Source organism: Psittacula echo (assembly GCF_963264785.1).
Source record: "Psittacula echo genome assembly, chromosome: 4".
Taxonomy (NCBI): Eukaryota; Metazoa; Chordata; class Aves; order Psittaciformes; family Psittacidae; genus Psittacula; species Psittacula echo.
Window position 1 is genome coordinate 109,985,910 of NC_137738.1, and position 19,067 is coordinate 110,004,976.

The window sequence follows — 19,067 nt, forward strand, 5'->3', positions numbered from 1 at the left end:
GTGCAGCAGTTTCCTCATGCTAACTTATTTTAAGCTTTTGATTCAAGCTGTGAACTCCCTCAGGCCATGGATGTAGAACAAGGTATCAAGCCAGATGGTTTGAGGTTAGCGTAGCCCACTTCATCTTGCTTTACCATTCAGGTATGTGGGAGAGCGTATCGTGCATCTGTACTGAGCTATGAGCGGGAGGGAGACTTGGATTGCTTTTGTATGGATGCAAGCATGTGATGTCTGTTGAGCACCAGGGAAGCAGTTCAGGAATGCTGAAAACTGAAGTATCTAGGGGTACTGGCAGTTTTGATTTAAAGTTGGACTTCTAGGAAAGTGCAAGTTTCTGTACCAGCAAGATATTAAGACTATCAGCTTGAAGATGTACAGAGTGAAGGCTTTGTAACTCCTTGTGATAGAGCAAATGGAAGGAGTACTGATGAAAGCTGTCTACGTCAATGAAAGTTACTCCTTTAGACTTTGTTCATAGTCCAACTCTTTAGCCACTAAAATAAAATGGAATTTAAATTTATTTAATGTTTGCCTCATCTGTGTACAGTTGTCTATGTCCAACCCACTGTCTAGAAAAACTATTACTAGTTGTCATTCAGTGCTTGTTGATCAAAAACCTGTACTGTATCTAAACCCAACAGAGTTTAGCAATTAGCATGTGCTTTCATCATGAAAGAATGTGAATGATGAGCTAAAGAGCTCAAGTTGTATTTGGGTTGAAACTTAAAGGTAACTGTCTTTTTACTTTATTTCAATTAATGTGCTTAAAGGGAGGAATTCACATTTAAAGCAGGCTGTCTCTTATTTACATAGCCTGCAGGTTGAGCTGACTGTTGTACGCTGCAGGACAAATAGGTCATCAGCTGCTAGCTGTGTACTTAGGGGAAGCAGGAATTAGCTTTTCATTTCACTTCGTACTTTAAGAAACGGGTTGTTTAGTTGAGTTTAGTTGGAATACTTTGTACATACACAAGAAGCTACTGTTCTCAAAATCTGGCTTAGCATTTCAACAAATGGTGCTTGTTCTTGATACTTGGCTGATGAGTGTCAGTAGTAGTCCTGCTGTAGTTATTGCTAAGTGTAGTGAAGAGCTTACAGGGAAACTGGGTGGTAGTATCTTCTCTTGACTGTATTTGTTTCTGTAGCCAGAAGGTGGTATAGAGGACCAAAAAGGTTGACATCTGCTTAGGAGGATGTGACAGGTTAGTATACGCTGACTGACTGTGCTCCTGGGATGAGCAGTAGCACTTGTTCTACAGTTAATATAATTGTGCAATGTCTGTCGTGGTAATTGCTAAGTAGTTCAAATCTCTTGAAGGGAAAGGTGTTTTCTGCAACTCAGGCATGAAGTTATCAAACCAGCTCTTCTGGATGGATCAAGTTTCCTTCACGGTTATCAACACGGTAGTTCTTCACCCTCTCAAGTGCTTGATTCATGGCAATGATGGTCTTTTCTGTAGGTAGGTTGGGAGCTTTCAGATATATTAGGCTGGCTAGTCAACAAATAAACAAAACCAATAAAAAACCTACAAGAAACCATTCCAAACCAAACAAAACCCCAACTTGATGCTCTGGACTTGATTTTTATTGTTTCTACTGGTAAGTGAAATCTAATAATAATTGACTAGGGACTAAGATGAGTCTTCTGTCCTGTCTGAGCTAACTGACTTCCGGGGGTGCAGAATACTGTTAACAAGATCTTGTGAGCTTTAACAGACACATTGTGCGTAAGCTTTTGATAGTACTGTCTACTTGTGATAGGGAGAATCTACTTGTTTAGGAATATCTATTGATAAAAGACCAAGCTACTTGTTTGCTGAGGAAGCCTCTTGGCTTGAAGAAGCTTTGGGTGGCTATGCTCTGCACTGGCAGAGGAATGCTGCTACAACTTGCACTTTGAGGTCTGCTAAGGTTCTGATAACTTCCAAGTAGGGAAGGATGGTTAATGTCAAGCTCCAGGTGAATGAAGAGAAGTTGAAGCTGTTGCTTCAGACTATTTTACAGTTCACCTTAGTTCACAAAACTGATACCTTACTGCAGCTGAAGTACGCGTTTAAATAAAATGATATAAGGCTGTTTTAAGTAATTAAGTTTGTTGCCTGGGGATTATGTAGGAGCAGAGGCTTTGATACATTGGGTGAGTATCTGTTTGCTAAAACACAGGTGTCTCTTCTTGGAGCTATAAGATCTTAATGCTTTTATCAATAGAATTATTCCCTTTGTGTTTCTAGGCTGTGATGCTGAAGGCTTTCTTTCTGACTGTCAAATCTTCGTACCTCACCTTGGCTATCCTCCCAAGTTTTCTGGCATACCAAGGATGCTACCTATATGGGGCAAAACCTGTTTTGTAAACTCTTTCAGAAAAGAGGGCTTGTTTAATATCTGGGAATAAAAAAGCTTTAGGCCAAAGGTGAGAGTTTTTCTTCTGCACTGGTGACCAGTATTGTGTTGATGTAGTTTTAGTTTGGTGTCCTGTTGACAGCTTTTCTTTTTAAAGCTACTCCTTCCAGTTGTCAGGGCTGTTAGTGCAATTGAATTTTTTGGGCTGCTTTGTCAACCAGTTTGAGTTAAGGTGATGCTAGGGGCTGTTTTGCACATCCACTTGGATAATGTTGGAGTTCACTTCTAGCTGCCTAGGGTTTAAGCATTCAAGTTTACTTCCTGTTCAAACCAAGTACTGCACTAGCTTAATAGATTCAAACATATAGTTTGAATTAGTTTCATTTAGTGCCACTGGCCTGTGAGGCAGCACAGATTTAATGCTTAGAAATGGAAATGTCCTCTCTGATCTGCAATGAAGGGAAATGTTGTCAGAACCAGCTAAAGAGACAGCCACTGGGGAAACTCCAGGGTCACCATGTTACCAGTTTTTCAGGTTTGTGGTAATAGCTCATTACATCCACAAAACAGTGTGTTGGAGCACTGTTCGTAAGTCTTTTGCTGATGATAGTATCTAGGATGCAATGTCTGGCAGGAATGACTTGGCAGGTCCTGTGGGTATTGGCAGGGTCTCTGTCATGAATAAATTAAGCGGTGGTGTGTTCCGTGGTGCCTTATGAGACGTCCTGCAAGAGAACACTGCTTCTGGGCTGCTTCCACAGGAAGCATGAGGCCATGTAACTTACCTGTGTGCAATGTATCAAGTAACTGGAGATGGCTGCTTCTTTGTCTTCATTAAAGCAGTGTTTGAAAATGCAATCCTGACTAGCAATCCAGCATACTTAAGTTCATACAGTGATGTTCCCAGATAAATAACTGCTAGGAAGGTGCCTCCATCGGATTTGTGCACGGTGGGTTCAGATTGAATATGTCAAAATGTATATCTGGAGTTAGGGGTAATTTTGCAAGTACTAAACAGCTTCCAGACGCTTGATAGGAAAAATCAAATCAGGCCAGTGGTAGAGCTTGTTTCTACTGTGGGACAAACTTCAGTGTTGTGGTACCTAAATAAGAGGAGACTTCACCTTGGACAGGTCATTTTGTTTGTTGTTCTTTTAGGCCTCTATCCCAGTAACTCCTAAATTCTGGAGTTCAGGAGAATAGGGTAATTCTCCTATTGTGCTGTATGTCTGAAGGGCTGTGTTACCTTAATTTATCATTCATTAGTAACTTATATCTCATCTGAGTTACTGTTCTTTTGGCTACTGGTTGATCCTGTGAAAGAGTATTGATTCTTAAATTGTGCATAAAATATTAACTCTTTTTGAAAGAGTTAGTACTTGTTATTGAGCAAGATTTAATAATACTGTGTCATGGGAAGAATATGAAGCCAGGAACTACTTAAATGTTTTTGTTTCTGTTATGGCAGAAGTGTTAGGTGTTGCACATGCTCAGGAGTTTATCTTCTTGCAAGCACTGAATAGGCACTCTGAAGTCTGTGCTGTGATCAGAATAGAAACAGGTGTAATGTGTTGGAATTACAGAGGAATTTAGTCATCTGCTGGTTTATGTAATCCTGGGGTTACATACTATATCACTGGTTGTGCTTGTAGGTGTTGGCAAGCAAAACTGGCAGAGAGCATCCTTTTTTTTTTTTTCTTTTTTTTTTTTTTTCTCCTTACAGTAGCATAAGAAGGTGATCTAAAAGTGGTCTTTTTTGCTCCTCTTTGGATATTTGATTTTTAATGGAAGCTATACTTGAAAGGAGTTTTGATGCCGAAAATCAGTCATCTTTTTGTGATTTGTTAAAACATAGAAAATGCAGAAGATCTGAAACGTAGTCTATACTGCTGTTAATCTTGGGAATGCCCTTGAGATAATCCCTCTTGCTGCTGGGAATGAAGGCCTAGCTCAAGGCTTCACTTCAAAGAAATGTCTGGTGCCCTAAGCTCTGGCTTACTAATGTGTTGTAACCTGTCAATTTGCAGGTAAGCATTATGAGGAAGAAGAGGAGGATGCTCTACCCGACTCGGATGCCCTGCCAGACTCGGATGATGAGGTGGATTTGGATAAGCCACGCCCCATACAGATTGTTCTTGCTCATGAAGATGACCATAACTTTGAATTAGATGAAGCAGCATTGGAAAAAATCTTGCTTCAGGAACACATCAAAGATCTTAACATAGTAGTTGTGTCTGTAGCAGGAGCTTTCCGCAAAGGAAAATCTTTTCTGCTGGACTTCATGCTTAGATACATGTATAACAGGGTGAGTAATTTCGATTCTCCCTGCAGGAGAAAAGTAGTTTGGTATTTTAGTCACTTATGTTTGTATTTGTTGACTTGAGCACAAATATAGCAAGTCAAATTTTTCTTACTGGGGGGGTGGGAAAGCCAGCTGCTTTGTTCCTACTCTGTGAAGAAGTGTATGTAAGTGACAGCTTTCTAAGATAGTTTTTCCTGCAGTTATCAAGGGAACTTACTCATGTCCCAGTGTAAGTGGGCATGAGAACTTGAATGAAGAAGCTTTGTGGCCTTCTAGTTGAGCTTTGGGGAAGGATTCACCTAAGTTGATGGAATCTCACTTTGACCTGGTCACTTGAAATATTGTAGTGCTAGCTTACATGCTGCAAAAAGAAGTTATCAGGAGGACTGTATCTGCTTAAATCTGAAGTATGGCAAAAGGGAGAAAGTCTCCTGTTTGCTGCTTGGAATGTGTCTCTGAACATAATCCAGGAATTTTTTAAATCCTTTTAAGTCATTGCTTAATGAATGAATGCCTGATCCAAAATTTAACTTCTTTTAGCTTGTAGTTTTTGGCTGGTGTTGTCTTGTGTCTAGTCTACTTCAGACTCCTGGCTGATATGGAGAAGGTGGGGTAGGGCTTCCTGTGAACATACACATCTGTCTGTTGCAGGTTGTGGTGTGTTTTTATTTAATCTTCATCATGAATATTGACAGTTCAGTGTTTCACTGCGTTGAGAAACTCTTAAAAAAATCCCCAGAACTTACCCTTTTTTTGGTCACTGTGCTTTGGAGTTGGAATTCATGGTAGCAGAAACTAACCATGACTGCATCTATTTTACCTTTGTGCTAGCTGGCTTGAGGAGAATTCAAGATGAACCCTGCAGTTAAAGGAAATATGGGAATATTGCAAAGAAGCTGCTGGTAGTTGGCAAGTGAAGACTTCCTTTCTCTCACTCGCAGTAGTGCCTTCTATTGAATTCCTCTCACTAATTTGCCAGGAGCTCTCTAAGAAAGGCATTGAGGATATGGTAGGAGGAATACAGAGTAGCAAGCTGTTGCTCCCCACTTCTTAAGACTCTAACCTAGGGAGGATTTAATGTTTCATTGCTATAGCTGTTCAGTGGGTGGCCTTTTGTGTGTGTGTGTGTGTTTGTGAACCCTCACTGGTGTCCCTTTTGTATTAAAACAGAAAAAAACACCAAAACTCAAAACGCCACAGATGAGCAACAAAATTGAGCTCCCAAGAAGTATAGCAGTTTGAGCTAGATGGTGGCTGGGTAGAGGTAGTGCTAGTTCCTTCCAAAAATAGAAGGGGTGGGATTTAAGGAAATACTGTAACTTTCAGATTGTGAAATAAAACAAAGCAAAATGGATTGAAACGCTGTTTCAGCCTTGTACAATAACATGTCTCTCTGTTCCCTTTATTTTGCAGTCACTTTTTCCAGTTTTTATAGGTGTCCATCAAAATACCATGTTTCACTTAAACTGAAGATAAAGGCAGACTTAGTCAGCTACTGTAACAACTGTCTCTTACAAAACCAGAGCGGTCTTGCTCTTCATGTGCTGCTTCTGGCCAGGCATTTGCATTCTGAAGCTGTAATGCTTGCAGGCCTTTAGCTGAGCTGATCCAACTCAATGATGCTCTAGAAGACACTGCACTTTGCTGAATTGTTTTCCTGCCAGCTCAGTGACTGGAAGCTGGCTTAGGGAAAGAGTTTGAAAAGCATTAGAATGCTGCAAACTGGGAGTTGGGGATGAGAGAAGATAAGTGCAACTCCTCTTTGAGCACTGCTGAATTGTATCAAGTCAAATGTCATCCTCTATGCTTATGCAAGTTTCAGTACAGGAGGGAAGGCCTTGGTATAGTTTTATAGTACTCTTTAGTCTGACCACACCACTTCATCTTCAGGCTTAATTACAGGTCTGTAAGTTCTGTCAACTAAATATTAGATCCTGCACAAAATACTCAAGCAGCTGCATTCAGTTTGTACACTAATAAAGCAATTTTGGAATATCCTCCCCTGTGGGTCTTAAGGCACGTGATGAAAAACTTGCCAAGATACTTCATAATCCCATTTTCTTGTCTTAAACCAGAAATCTCATTTGTGCCAGCTGAGGTTGCAGGTAGGATTTCGACACATCTGAGATTGGTCACTAGCTTCAGGGAGGTGGGTATCTCATTTCAAGCACTGATACTTAGTGATATGCCTTCTCATTTGAAAGGGAACAGAATGATCTGCCACTAACCAGCAGCAGTGTGTACTCAGCAAGCTGCTGCAAGGATCCTGTGATCTTTGTTGCAGTTTAAGCCTTATTAAGAGTTGGGTGCAGTAACACAATTAAATTTAGATTTAAAGCTTTTTTACCAGGATATGACCTTCTTAGCTTGTATTAATCGGCAAGGTGCAGTGAGCACTAATGGCACTGTGCAAATAAAGCTGCATTGGTCCTTTTCTTAGTGTGGAATATATTTAGATAGGTTATCTTTTAGGTGACTGATACAAAATTGTAGTGCAACTTGAAAGAACAAAGTCTTTTTTTTTTTTTTTTTTTTTCCTTCCTCCCATCTCTTCACTGTCTCTCCAGCCAACTTGATGGATGGAGACTGTTAAGATACCGAGTTTTAACTAAGGAAAAATGGAGGTAACAAGCTAGGAGTGCTTCAGACTGATGCAAAAGTCAGTTGAGACAGGCTTAAGTGCATAGTCCACAAGATGAAGCAGCTTCAGCTAAAGTTGTGCTTGTTAAGACACCAAAGTCTCCTGTGATGAATCACGTGTGAAATCAAATGTGGTCATACCCTAGTGCTTATTGAGGCATTTCTCAAAACATTTGTGTGGTTTTGGTCTGAATTGTTAGAAATAAGGGTAATTTCATAGAATCATAGAATGGTTTGGGTTGGAAGGGACTTTAACGCTCATCTAGTTCCAGCCCTCCCCCCCCCGCCCCGCCACGGACAGGGACACCTTCCACTAGACCAGGTTGCTCAAAACCCCATCCACCCTGGCCTTGAACACTACCAGGGATGTGGCAGCCACAACTTCTCTGGGCAACCTGTGCCAGGGCCTCGCCACCCTCACAGTAAAGACTTTTTTCGTAATATCTAATCTAAATCTCCTCTCTGAGTTTAAAGCCATTCCCCCTTGTCCTGTCTCTGTATGCCCTTGTAAAAAGTCCTACAGATTTCTTGTAGGCCCCCTTTAAGCACTGGAAGCTCATGGTGTGGGGCCCCAGAGCTGGACACAGTACTACAGGTGGGGTCTCACGAGAGCAGAGCAGACTGGAAGAATCCTCTCCCTTAACCTCCTGGTCATGCTGCTGGTGATGCAGCCCAGGATGCAGTTGGTTTCTGTGCTGGGAATGCACATTGCTGGGTAATGTTGAGCTTCTTGTGAGCCAGCACTCCCAGGTCCTTCTCAGGGCTGTTCTCAATCCATTTTCTGCCCAGCCTGTATTTTGCTTGGGATAGCCCCAGCCCAAGTGTAAGACCTTGCACTTGGTCTTGTTGGGCTTCATGAAGTTTTTGCTGGCCCACCTCTCAAGCTTGTCCAGGTCCCTCTGAATGGCATCCCTTCCCTCTGTTGTGGTGTCATCACAAACTTGCTGAAGTAACTTGAAGTAACCTGGGTAACTTGCTTGGTGTCATCACAAACTTGCTGAAGGTACACCCAGTCCCACTGTCTGTATTGCCAACAAAGTTGTTGAACAGGATTGGTCCCAACACCAACCCCTGAGGAGCACCACTCACTGGTCCCCGCTTGGACATTGAACTGTTGACCCCTACTCACTTGAGTATGACCATCCAATGAATTCCTTATCCACTGAGTGGTACGTATATCAAATCCCTGTCTCTTCAGTTTAGAGACAGGGTGTCATGTGGGACAGTATCAGATGCCTTGCACAAATCCAGGTAGATAATGCCAGTTGCTCTTCCCTTATCCACCAATGCTGTAACTGTATTACACCAAATTTGTCAGGCACAGTTTGCCTTCATTGAAGCTATGCTGGCTGTTACCAATCACTCGCTTGTTGTCCATTGCCTTAGCATAGTTTCCAGGAGGATCTGCTTCATGATCTTAGCAGGCACTGAGGTGAGGCTGACCAACTTATGGTTTGCCAATCTTCCTTTTCTCCCTTTTTAAAAAAAAGTGGATTACATGTCCCTTTTTCCAGTCTGTGGGAATCTCACTGGACTGCCATGACTATCTCAAATATGATGGATAGTAGCTTAGCCACTTCATCCACGAGTTCCGTCAGCACCTGTAGGTGCATCTCATCAGGTCCTGTGGTCTTGTGTACCTTCAAGTTCCTTAGATGGTGTCCAACCTGATCCTCTCCTACAGCAGGTGGTTCTTCATTCTCCCAGTCCCTGCCTTTGCCTTCTGCAACTTGGGCAGTGTGGCTGGAGCACTTGCCGGTGAAGTTGGATGCAAAAAATGTCACTGAATACCTCAGCCTTCTCCGTGGCCTGGGTAACCAGGTCTCCTGTTTCCTTCCAGAGGGGCCCTGCGTTTTTCCTTGTCTTCCTTTTATCCTCAGTGTACCTATAGAAGTTTTTCTTGTTGCCCTTAATGCCAGATTTAATTCTATCAGCTTTCCTAACCTGATCCCTGGCTGTTTGGACAATTTCTCTGTATTTGTCCCAGGCTACCTGTCCTTGTTTACATCCTCTGTAGGCTTCCTTTTTGTGTTGGAGATCCTTGTTCATCCACACAAGCATCCTAGTGTTTTTGCTTGACTTCCTTTTTGTTCGGTTGCATCGCTCTTGAGCTTGGAGTAGGTGATCCTTGAATATTAACCAGCTTTCTTGAGCCCCTCTTCCCTCCAGGGCTTTATCGCATGGTAGTCCATCAAGCAGGTCCCTCAGGAGACCAAAGTCTGCTCTCCTGAAGTTCAGGGTAGCATGTTTGCTGTGCTACCTCCTCACTGCTCTAAGGAATCTTGAACTGTACCATTTCATGGTCACTGCAGCCAAGGCTTCTGTCCAGCTTCACATTCCTGATCAGTGCTTCCTTGTTGGTGAGGACAATATTCAGCACAGCACCTCTCCTTGTTGGTTCCTCTACTGTTTGTAGAAGCAGTTTCCAGGAGCGTCCTGGATTGTTTGTGCCCTGCTGTGCTGTCCCTCTAACCGATATTGGAGTGGTTGAAGTTCCCCAAGGGCATCAGAGCTTGTGAATGTGAGGCTGCTTCTATGTGACTATAGCAAGCCTCATTCTTTTGGTCTTCCTGGTCAGGTGGCCTGTAGCAGACCTCCACTATAATGTCACATGTCCCTGGCCTCTTTTTAATCCTGATCCATGAGCTCTTGGTCAGCTCCTTTTCCATCCTCAAGCAGAGCTCTGTGCACTGGTCATTCACATAGAGGGTGACACCCCCTGTCTTGTCTCCTCTGCCTTTCCTTCCTGAAAAGCCTGTATCCTTCCATTGCAGTACTTCCAATACATAACCAGAGGAGTCATCCTACCATGTCTCTGTGATGCAGATAAGATGATAGCCCTGCAGGTGTGTGCATGTCTCTAACTCCTCTTGTTTATTCCCCATGCTATGTGCACTTGCATAGAGGCATTTCAGCTGGGGCTCCTGCTGAAGCTGACTTACTGACTGGAGTTGCTGGAATTCTTTCGTGCTGCTCTTCAGGTACTCTCCTGTCCTGTCTAGGTTCTGGTCATCTCTTGCTGGCACTGGTATCAGACTGTTAAGAGAGGGCTGGATTGAGATTCCCCTTGCCCAGCAACTTTAGTTTAAAACCTTCACCAGGTTGGCAAGCCTGTGACTGAAGATGCTTTTCCCAATAGCTTCCAGTAGACCAGGTTTCTCAAAGTGAGTCCCATGATCTAAGCTGAACTACTGCCTATGATGCCAGTCCCATAACAGTTTGTTGATTCATCAGATTTGACTGGTGCTTTCACACTGCTTCCTTGTGGGAAGGGGTTTTGGACCAAACTGGGAAAAAGTATTTTTGTATAAATGCTTAATGGAGCATATTGTTAAATAATGTAACAGATTCTTTTGCAAAAGTGAAAAGCTACAGTCCACTGACATACCTGGGAAGTCTGATTCAGAATTACAAAACTGTATCCTGGAATGTACTGAAGCCCAAAGCAGGCCTGAAGCTTTGATTTCTTGAGTGGTCAGTGGATGCATAGGCACCTTCTGGAATGAAAAACGCCAGGGGAAAGCTGTTCAGATTTGCTTAGCCTCTCTGGTACAGGTGTATGTGCATGACAAACCAAACAAACAGAGAAAACCTGCCACTCCAAACAAACAAAAACCCCAGACCACCTCCCTGTGGTTCACTTGGGTACCTGTGATCATCTTCTGAGTTTCTGTCTGCTCATGTCATTTACTTTGCCATGTCTGATCCAAATAGCAGAGCAGAATGGTGTGCACTTAGCATTTGGGAAAATGCTGAGAGCTGCATGATTGCCTTTCCCTCTTGGTACAGTTTGCCTTTCATGCTGCTAGACATGAGGAACATGTGCAGGTTTTTTCCCCATCCCCATTTAGAAATAAGCAGTTTCACTTGTATTTCTATTCCACATAGCCTCTGGATGCTCATGCTGTTTCTTAAGATGTGAAGGGATGTGTCTTGAGCTATTATCCGAAGACTGCCAGTGCAGAGTCAGCAAGGTAGAGACCATAGGCTAATGAACTGAGAAGTCTCCCCTTTGGCCTTCTCAAAGAGCACACTTTCCTGGCTGGTAAACTTCTCTGGGGAGTCAGAGGCAAATTAATTAAATGTCTTTCTGTTCTGCCAGCAAACTATGTTCTCACCTGTGAAAGAAAGGTTTTTCTGTAAGCCCCCTCATCAGTTAAACTATTGTCTGCCTATTGTAGAATTTCATTGTATATAAACCTATTGCAGTGAAACTTCCTGATGGTGCCTGTTCATGCTCTTTATTTGCCCAGTACATAAACTATGTTTCTGGGTTAAATGTGATCATGAAATGACTGGATTCTTCTGCATGAGCCACTGCTGTGTGCTGCCTGTCCTTGAGAACTGAAGACCTTGTTACTGTCAGAAATGTTAGCTGCAAGCTGTACTTAATTCTCTGGTAGCCTTTCCCAAAGTGGGCAAAATGCCAATACATTTTTAATATGGATGGGTTGATTGGCATGTATCAAACTCTCAGTGTGACCTTTTCTCTTGAAGCTGAATCAACTTAAGAAAAAGTATTTTGTAACTGTGACAGTTACGGATTTTGGAACTTCTGGTCTTTGCCTATACTCTTCGGCTTCTGCAAGTTGGTATTGGGAGTTTTGTGCCAGCCTCTGTTTAGCACAGGGGCTTAGGTGTTTAGCTGGTTTCAGCAGTTGATCTGTTTGTGAGTGGGAAGGGAGGGGATTAAGTCAAGGTCAGATTTTTTTGTTTCTCATGGAAATTTAACAGTTTCTGGAGTTAAAATACAGCTATTTACAGCTGTGCTTGAGTTGGGTTCTCTCAATTGTGAGAGAAGAGTGTGAGTGCAAAGTGAATCAATAGACAAAGCTGAGCTCTTCTCATTAGCTGTGAGCACTTGGGATTTGAAGGCTGTGCACATACACTCTTCAGTGGCTGAAGAATTGTGCAACCACTGGCATACAGTAGACCTGAATGACATTTATTTGTGGATGAACCTTGAAACACAGCAGAGTGGCATTGTGTTTTAATATTCTGTGTAGTGTTGTCAGTCTGCTCTGAAGAAAAACAGAACAATGTGGAAGTCTGCTAAAGCATATAATGGTAAAAAAAAAAAACCCTCTCATCTTTGGTTTTAAATAAGTTTCTCTTCTTGTTTTGTAGACTTCTTCGTGCTGGATAGGTGGAAACACTGAGCCATTGACTGGGTTTACATGGAGAGGTGGATGTGAACGGGAAACGACTGGCATCCAGATTTGGAGTGAAGTATTTGTAATTGATAAACCCAATGGAACAAAGGTAAGTGCTTGACTTAAATAGGTATATGTAACGATTTTTGCGTCTGTGTGTATACCTTTAATGCCATGGGTTTCATGGAGGGAGTTCGAACATCAGCTACTTTCCCTTGCATTTAGTAGCTGCATAGCATAATTGGAAACCTTGTATCAGTGCAAGTATGAACTTTCCTGCTGGGTTATAAGATTCAATCTCCAATAATGGTCCCATTCTGAGAGTACTTTGTTTGGCAAAGTGTACTGTGCCCAGGCTGATGGGTGGGTTATCCTGTCGATGTTGTAAAACTGTAATGGCTATAAATCCCATATATAGGCTAATGCTGTGGTAAGAACAGCTCTGTAACAAACACTGGTTTTTGAGAGGTAAGAATGTGTTCTAGCTTGTAGCTGTGTTGTAGTGAAATGTAATGCACAGCTGTAAGTACTGGAAGCAGCTTTGGTGTGTGGAAGCTGATCCTTCCATATAGTTTAACAGGTAGTCTGTAAAAAAAGAGCTAAGTCTAACAGTGGGATAAAAGACACTGACTCTGTTGTAATTCAAGCTAGTGCATCTTTTTTAACTCTTTAAGTCAGTTTAACTTCAAAATTTGGTTGTAGGTATTTCTCTTCATGCTGAAACAAAGTGTTAATGTTGTTAATAAATATTTACTCCACAATACTGGTGGTGTATCTTGAGCTCTTCTTGTTCTCCTGAACTATAAGCTCTTGGTTACTTAACTTTCATACCCTTTACATTTGCAAAGGAATAATCTGATGGCAAATTAACATGGGACACTAATCTTAAATAGATAGTGGCTTAGGGGCGTGCAGGAAGTTTTATCAAATTTCATAGCTAACCAAACTGTTCTGTAGCTAAAAAGCAGTTGTGAGGATCTGTTTGTGCTCTGGGGACAAATCACTCACTTGCTCTTGCTTATCAGTCATCCCTAACTGAAAGACAAGGCAACTGTAGTAAATCCCAAAGGTGGGAATTGGGCAGATTAACTCTTATCATTAAGATCACATCATTCCTTGTAATTCTAACAGACATTGTCAATTATCTTGTTTTCTTCCGAAAATTATTACTTAAAGATAGTTATTTTTAAAAGCAACCATCTCACTTTTAGCTTTAATGAACTGTGCTGGATTGTGAGCTGAGGCTGACGTCTTTCCAGTGAATAAGAGCTGTCTGTTACTCTGCGCTGTACCTACTCCCTCTGAGGGAGGCTGTTTCTGTGGGAGAAGGTAACCTGTACAGCCAGGCCAAAGACTTAAGGCTGATGATAGGGCACTCTAGTTGTTGCTTACTCAGCTGTAGGTGTGTATGGGAAGTGGTAGGGAACTGACTAAGGTTTAATAAGTTAGGAGTAGGGGCAGAGACTTGCTCTGTTTGAAATTGAATTTATTCCGGTGGCCTGGCATTTGAAAGTGTTAATAGTTTGGTTAACTATTGTTGCTGTTTAAAACTCTCCAGGTTGCTGTACTGCTTATGGATACCCAAGGTGCCTTTGATAGCCAGTCCACTATCAAAGACTGTGCAACGGTTTTTGCTCTGAGCACCATGACGAGTTCTGTCCAGGTGAGAATACCTGTCCTGGCAAATAATGGCAGCTATAGGAACCCTCTGTCCTGAGCGTGCAAAGAGTTTATCTCTCTAGCCATGCTTTCAAAGTTCACCTGTGTATCTTCCTCCAGCTATCATTAAGCTTTCATACGTAATGTCTTATTTTCCGTGTCGTATACTAGATCAAGTTTCTCTGTGGAATCAAGGTTATCTAAGGCCAAGCTGAGCTGAATTGCTGAATTGCTGACTGAACTAGGAAATCCCCCCAAAAGTTGTCAAAGTAGCAACTGCTCCTGTACAGATGTGTTACAGAATCTTTTTTTAAGACCTTAGATACAGTTTGGGGTGAAACTACACTGTCATCAGCTAAACTTACAATTGCTAAGATGGTTAAACTTCTGACAGTTCTCTTGTGCTGTGCCCAGGACTACTTTTAAGCTTGCGCCTTTAAATATGCCAAAAGCGAGCAGGTTTTTAAGGGGTAACAAGTGATCATCTTCATAAATGTTACAATGTGAAATTAACAGAAATATGTAGGACACTATTTCTGCCCTGTGAGGTTGATTTTGATGTTTTTTGGTTTTGTTTTGCTTTTTGCTTTGTTCTGTTCCTGTATTTAGGGTAAGTTGTAGGTTGTTAATGCATCTTTGAGTTTACTGCTGTACAGTATTTGTGCTATTGTAACGGTCACAAGCTCCCCAGATAAAATTAGATTTCTCTGGGAATATTTGAAAGCAAAAAACAACTCTGGAGCACTGACTACCCGGTCATTTCTGTGTCAGAGGTGCAGCTGCTGGATCACTGAATCTTAGAGCATTTGGATTTGAGGATGGCAAACTGACGAGCTGTTCTCAGTCCTCCTGTCTCACACCTATGTGGTGACTTGAAGCATTCAGAAGTCTTCTCTGATCCCTTTATAGCTTGCTTCCCTGGAAAGAAGCTGTTGTAAGAAGGATTAGGGTAGTCAGCAGTGGTTTTGTTCCTAGCACTTTGTATAAGGAAGTGATTTTTGTTTGAGATGAGTTCTATGACACCTTTCTGGTTAGTTGCTAACTTGTGGGTAGTTAGGCTTTTTCTGGAGGGGATTGAAACAACCAGGATACCTAAAAAAAAAACCCTACATGAATGTAAGATAATGTTTTCATGTTACATTGTAATTCTTTTACTGTCTCTTACAGGTGTACAACTTGTCGCAGAATATTCAGGAAGATGACCTTCAACATTTGCAGGTAAGAATATGCTGAATTTATATTAAGCTACTTCTGAAATGATAGCCTTGACACTGTTCTTGAAGTTGCTACTCATGTAACTGTGATTTGGGAGCTGCCTGCTGCTTCATATAAACCTCTGAAGCTGACCTGATGCTAAAACTAATACTTCCTCTAACAACATTATTTGCATAAACTTCATGGTGGTGTGGTGCTTCCGCTGTGCCAACACAGAGATAAAGCAGTACAGGCTTCTGATCTGGCTAAATCTTATCTTTCTAAAGTCTGTTCTCTCTATGTAAGTTCTGAAATTCCTAAAAGGATAAGAAAGGAAAACGATTTATGAAGTACTTAATGAGAAAATTCCAATGTTTCTCCTTATTTCCTAAAATGGGAAAATGGATGGTATTTCATATTTGTGTCTAAAGAAACATGAGAGTTTGGGTCAGGGCAGAAAGAGTATCTTCTATACAGAAGCATTCTCTAGTTTATAAACTGAGAAACTTCTACGGAGTTTTATTTCTGCTTAGAAACAAAACCAGTAAGAGTTGTCCTCTCTTTAATGTGGGGGTTTCATCCTGTAATGGAATATTGTGGTCAAAGGCCACTGAATTCTGGCTTCATGTGAAAGGTGCAAGAACTTTATCTCCTTAAGTTAAAACCTGCAGCTTTAAAGGCTAGCTTGTATATTAACAAATGCCTGCCTGTGCTCAGGCCATGACCTTGTCAGAGCTTAAAACTGTTTTACGTGTCTTCTGATTGAAAGGACTTGTGTCTTGGTCAGTGCTGCAAAAGACTGGCTGCCAGTACTGGAAGTAGAAGAGCACTAACTAAACATAGCCTTGTGATGCTGTTCTCAGTTAACAGAGTTATATCACTGGGCCAATGCTCCCCGACCCCTCAAAAAAGCTCAACCAAGCACTGAGTTAAAAAAAAAAGAAAAGCTTTAGCTGATTATTTGAAAGCTAGGCTTTCCTCATGGTTTTGGTTGTTTGATAGCCTCAGTGCAATCCAAATATAGCTGTCCCTTTCTGTTATAGTGGAGTTTGTGAGTTGAAGGAAGGTGGGGAAGAGAAGGATGATAAATATAAACAGTGGTTAGGGAAAACCATGGATTTAAAGTTGAGGCGAGGTATCATAGGCTGAGGGAAGGAAATCCTGAATTTCTGCTATAATAGGATTTTCTGTTACCCTAAAGCACTATTATTTTCTGGCTGCCTGTTCCTTTACTAGGAAGTGAATGGGGTAGGGAGTTAGGCTCAAAGGAGCCAGTCTCGTGTGGGTGCTTGGCAACTTCAGAGCATCTTTTGCTCGGGTGACAAAACTTGGAAGTTAATTTGTGTTAAATTAGTCTTCTGAGTTCTCAGATGCTCTTGTGGTCAACACAAGGAACTGTTCTTTTAGCTGTGAAATTTACCTGACATGTTCCAGGAGTTAATTTTAATGCAGAATAACAGTTGCCTGGTACTAGAGGATATGGTGTGCTTCCTTCATCTCTACCTCCAGGATCTGTAAGGGGGCTAGCATGGGTCAACACCTGTCTATTGATCTCTGCTGAAACAGCCAGCACAGTCCATAATTTGTGTTCTGATGGGTTGTCTGACGTGCTCAGTGAAGAACGCTGCTGCTGGTATTAAGACAGTGAAAGCAAGGAGAAGAAGACAGCAGACACTTGCCTTTATACTTGAAAGCAAGGGACAATTATCAGTTAAGGTCATGGACTGAAGTAGAGATCTGGAAGCTGTCTAACTTGGCTTGTGTTTACATGTCTGATAACACTGGCTCTAGCTAAATTCCTTGAGATTTTCAGGAATAAATCTTTTGTGGGAAGTAAGGGGAAAATGTTATACAGGTTTATACCTCCTTAGCCTTGGAAAGAAACGTTAGAAACTGGCGTGCTGAGAGACGCAGCCAGCTTTTCTCTGGGAATAGCCCACAGGCTACCCACTTAGTGCTGTGTTGTGTTGACAGCTATGGAATAGCACTGCGAAATCAGTGGAAATAGTATCTCCTTCCTGAATTTTACTGAGGATTGGTGTACTTGTTCTTGAGGCGTATTGGCTATTCTCAATCCTTAGTAGAATTCAAGATAGGATGTTTTATTTTCTAGTGACATGGCAGAATACTTTACAGTAGGAAAATGTGGTTTACATGTTTCACCCTTACACTCTTCTTTCTATCAGTTGTTTACAGAATATGGAAGACTAGCTATGGAAGAGATTTACCAAAAGCCGTTTCAGGTAAGTATTGATGTTAAATCAATCTTAAGCAATTGAATATATAGAAACTAAGCTCAGGATAATTTCTGAAGAGAAATTAGTTGGGCTGAAGCTAGCCTGTTTTTTACAAGACTGATTTTTTTTTTTTTTTTTCCTTCCCTGTGACCACTTTTCTTGGCAAAAACAATGGAAAAATGCTGAAGGCAAGTATAGCATTGTGCCTGAGTTATAAGGCATAAAAGGAGTGAAAGTGTGAAGTGATGTGCAGATGTTAAGGAAGAAGGTTTCATGCTGCCTTCTTGTTACCCTGTGAGATACAGTTGGTCTTTGTGGTACTCTGAGTAAAGGTCCTGTGGCCTCTAAGAAATAGCATTAGGGGCATGTTGCGTTTCATTTACTTGAAGCATTACTGGCTTCAGTGTTAAAAGTCTCAAAACTGCTAGCATCTCCTGTTTGCTAGGTCAAAGAAGGGTTTGAGGCTGCTTCTCTTTGGTGGAGACAAAGACAGATCTTAGCCGTACTGAAGTTCCTCCTTAACTGTAAGGTTACTAGTCAGCTGCTGTTAGTGGTGAGTTTTATGACTCTTGTGTCTCACAAGTTTGAGTCCCCAATATTTGTGCAATTAGCCCAGGCAAAAAATTTTTTTTTTTTTTTTTTTTGTGAAGCACCTTGTCTGATATGAGTAATACCAAGGTTTCTTTTCTGTCTTCAGCTGATGGGAGAGAGGACAGTGTAATGCCTCTAGGATAGCAACGGGGAAGCAACCTTTTTGAGACATTTGGGTGCTTCCTTTTAGATGAGGAGTAAGTTGCATTTGTAGGTTTGGTGGATTTTTTTTAAACTCTTTTTTTTAACCAAGCAAACACTTGCACCACAAAACTACAGCTGCTTCTTTAAAGCAGCCAGAGTTAGAATTATTTTCACTTAATCACATGTGATCAAGTTTTTACCTTAGGAATGATGCAGACCATTCACTGCTGCTGTTCTTCCTGTTACAGACACTAATGTTCTTAATTAGAGACTGGAGTTATCCTTATGAGCATGCATATGGCTTGGAAGGAGGAAGAAAGTTCCTAGAGAAAAGACTGCAGGTAAGTTCTCTCCAGCAGTCCTAGTGTGGTCTTTAGCTTAAGTGTCAGTTTATCATCAAGATAATGGTGCATGATGAGCTAACTCTTTGTGCATAATAAAATGCATTTGTGATGTTCCCACTCGTGTGCGGGGTTCTGGGGTTTAGAATTTGACATTTTTAGGTTCAGGAATGAAAGATAAAACACGCTTCTGTGCTCTTACTGTTTTTAAGATGATATTTAATCTCAATTGCAGTACTGCAAGACTAGTAGCAGCTTAGCAGTTCTTGCTGCCTTTTTTGGTTTTTCTTCTTCAGGTAAAGCAAAACCAACATGAAGAGCTACAGAATGTAAGGAAGCATATACACTCCTGTTTCAGTAATCTTGGCTGTTTCCTGTTGCCCCACCCTGGTCTTAAAGTTGCAACAAATCCAAATTTTGATGGGAGGTTGAATGGTAGGAAGCTTTCCATTGTGTGTTTCTTGAT

General features: G+C 41.5%; 1 protein-coding gene across 5 annotated transcripts in view; it reads left to right on the forward strand.

Moving 5' to 3' along the window:
* Positions 1-19,067, forward strand: part of ATL2 (atlastin GTPase 2) — a 39,817-nt gene that overhangs the window by 10,772 nt on the left and 9,978 nt on the right. For 4 of the 5 annotated variants that reach the window (XR_013956731.1, XR_013956732.1, XM_080616843.1 and 1 more), the window contains exons 2-8: positions 4,368-4,645; positions 12,410-12,544; positions 13,994-14,098; positions 15,262-15,312; positions 17,475-17,531; positions 18,509-18,601; positions 18,898-19,036. Coding sequence is in view for 3 of the 5 variants with exons in the window: in XM_080616843.1 (XP_080472969.1) it covers positions 4,368-4,645; positions 12,410-12,544; positions 13,994-14,098; positions 15,262-15,312; positions 17,475-17,531; positions 18,509-18,601; positions 18,898-19,036 (858 nt within the window). In the remaining 2 variants the exon portion in view is untranslated. The remainder of the gene's footprint in view (positions 1-4,367; positions 4,646-12,409; positions 12,545-13,993; positions 14,099-15,261; positions 15,313-17,474; positions 17,532-18,508; positions 18,602-18,897; positions 19,037-19,067) is intronic. The other variant, XM_080616845.1, reaches the window with a different exon arrangement.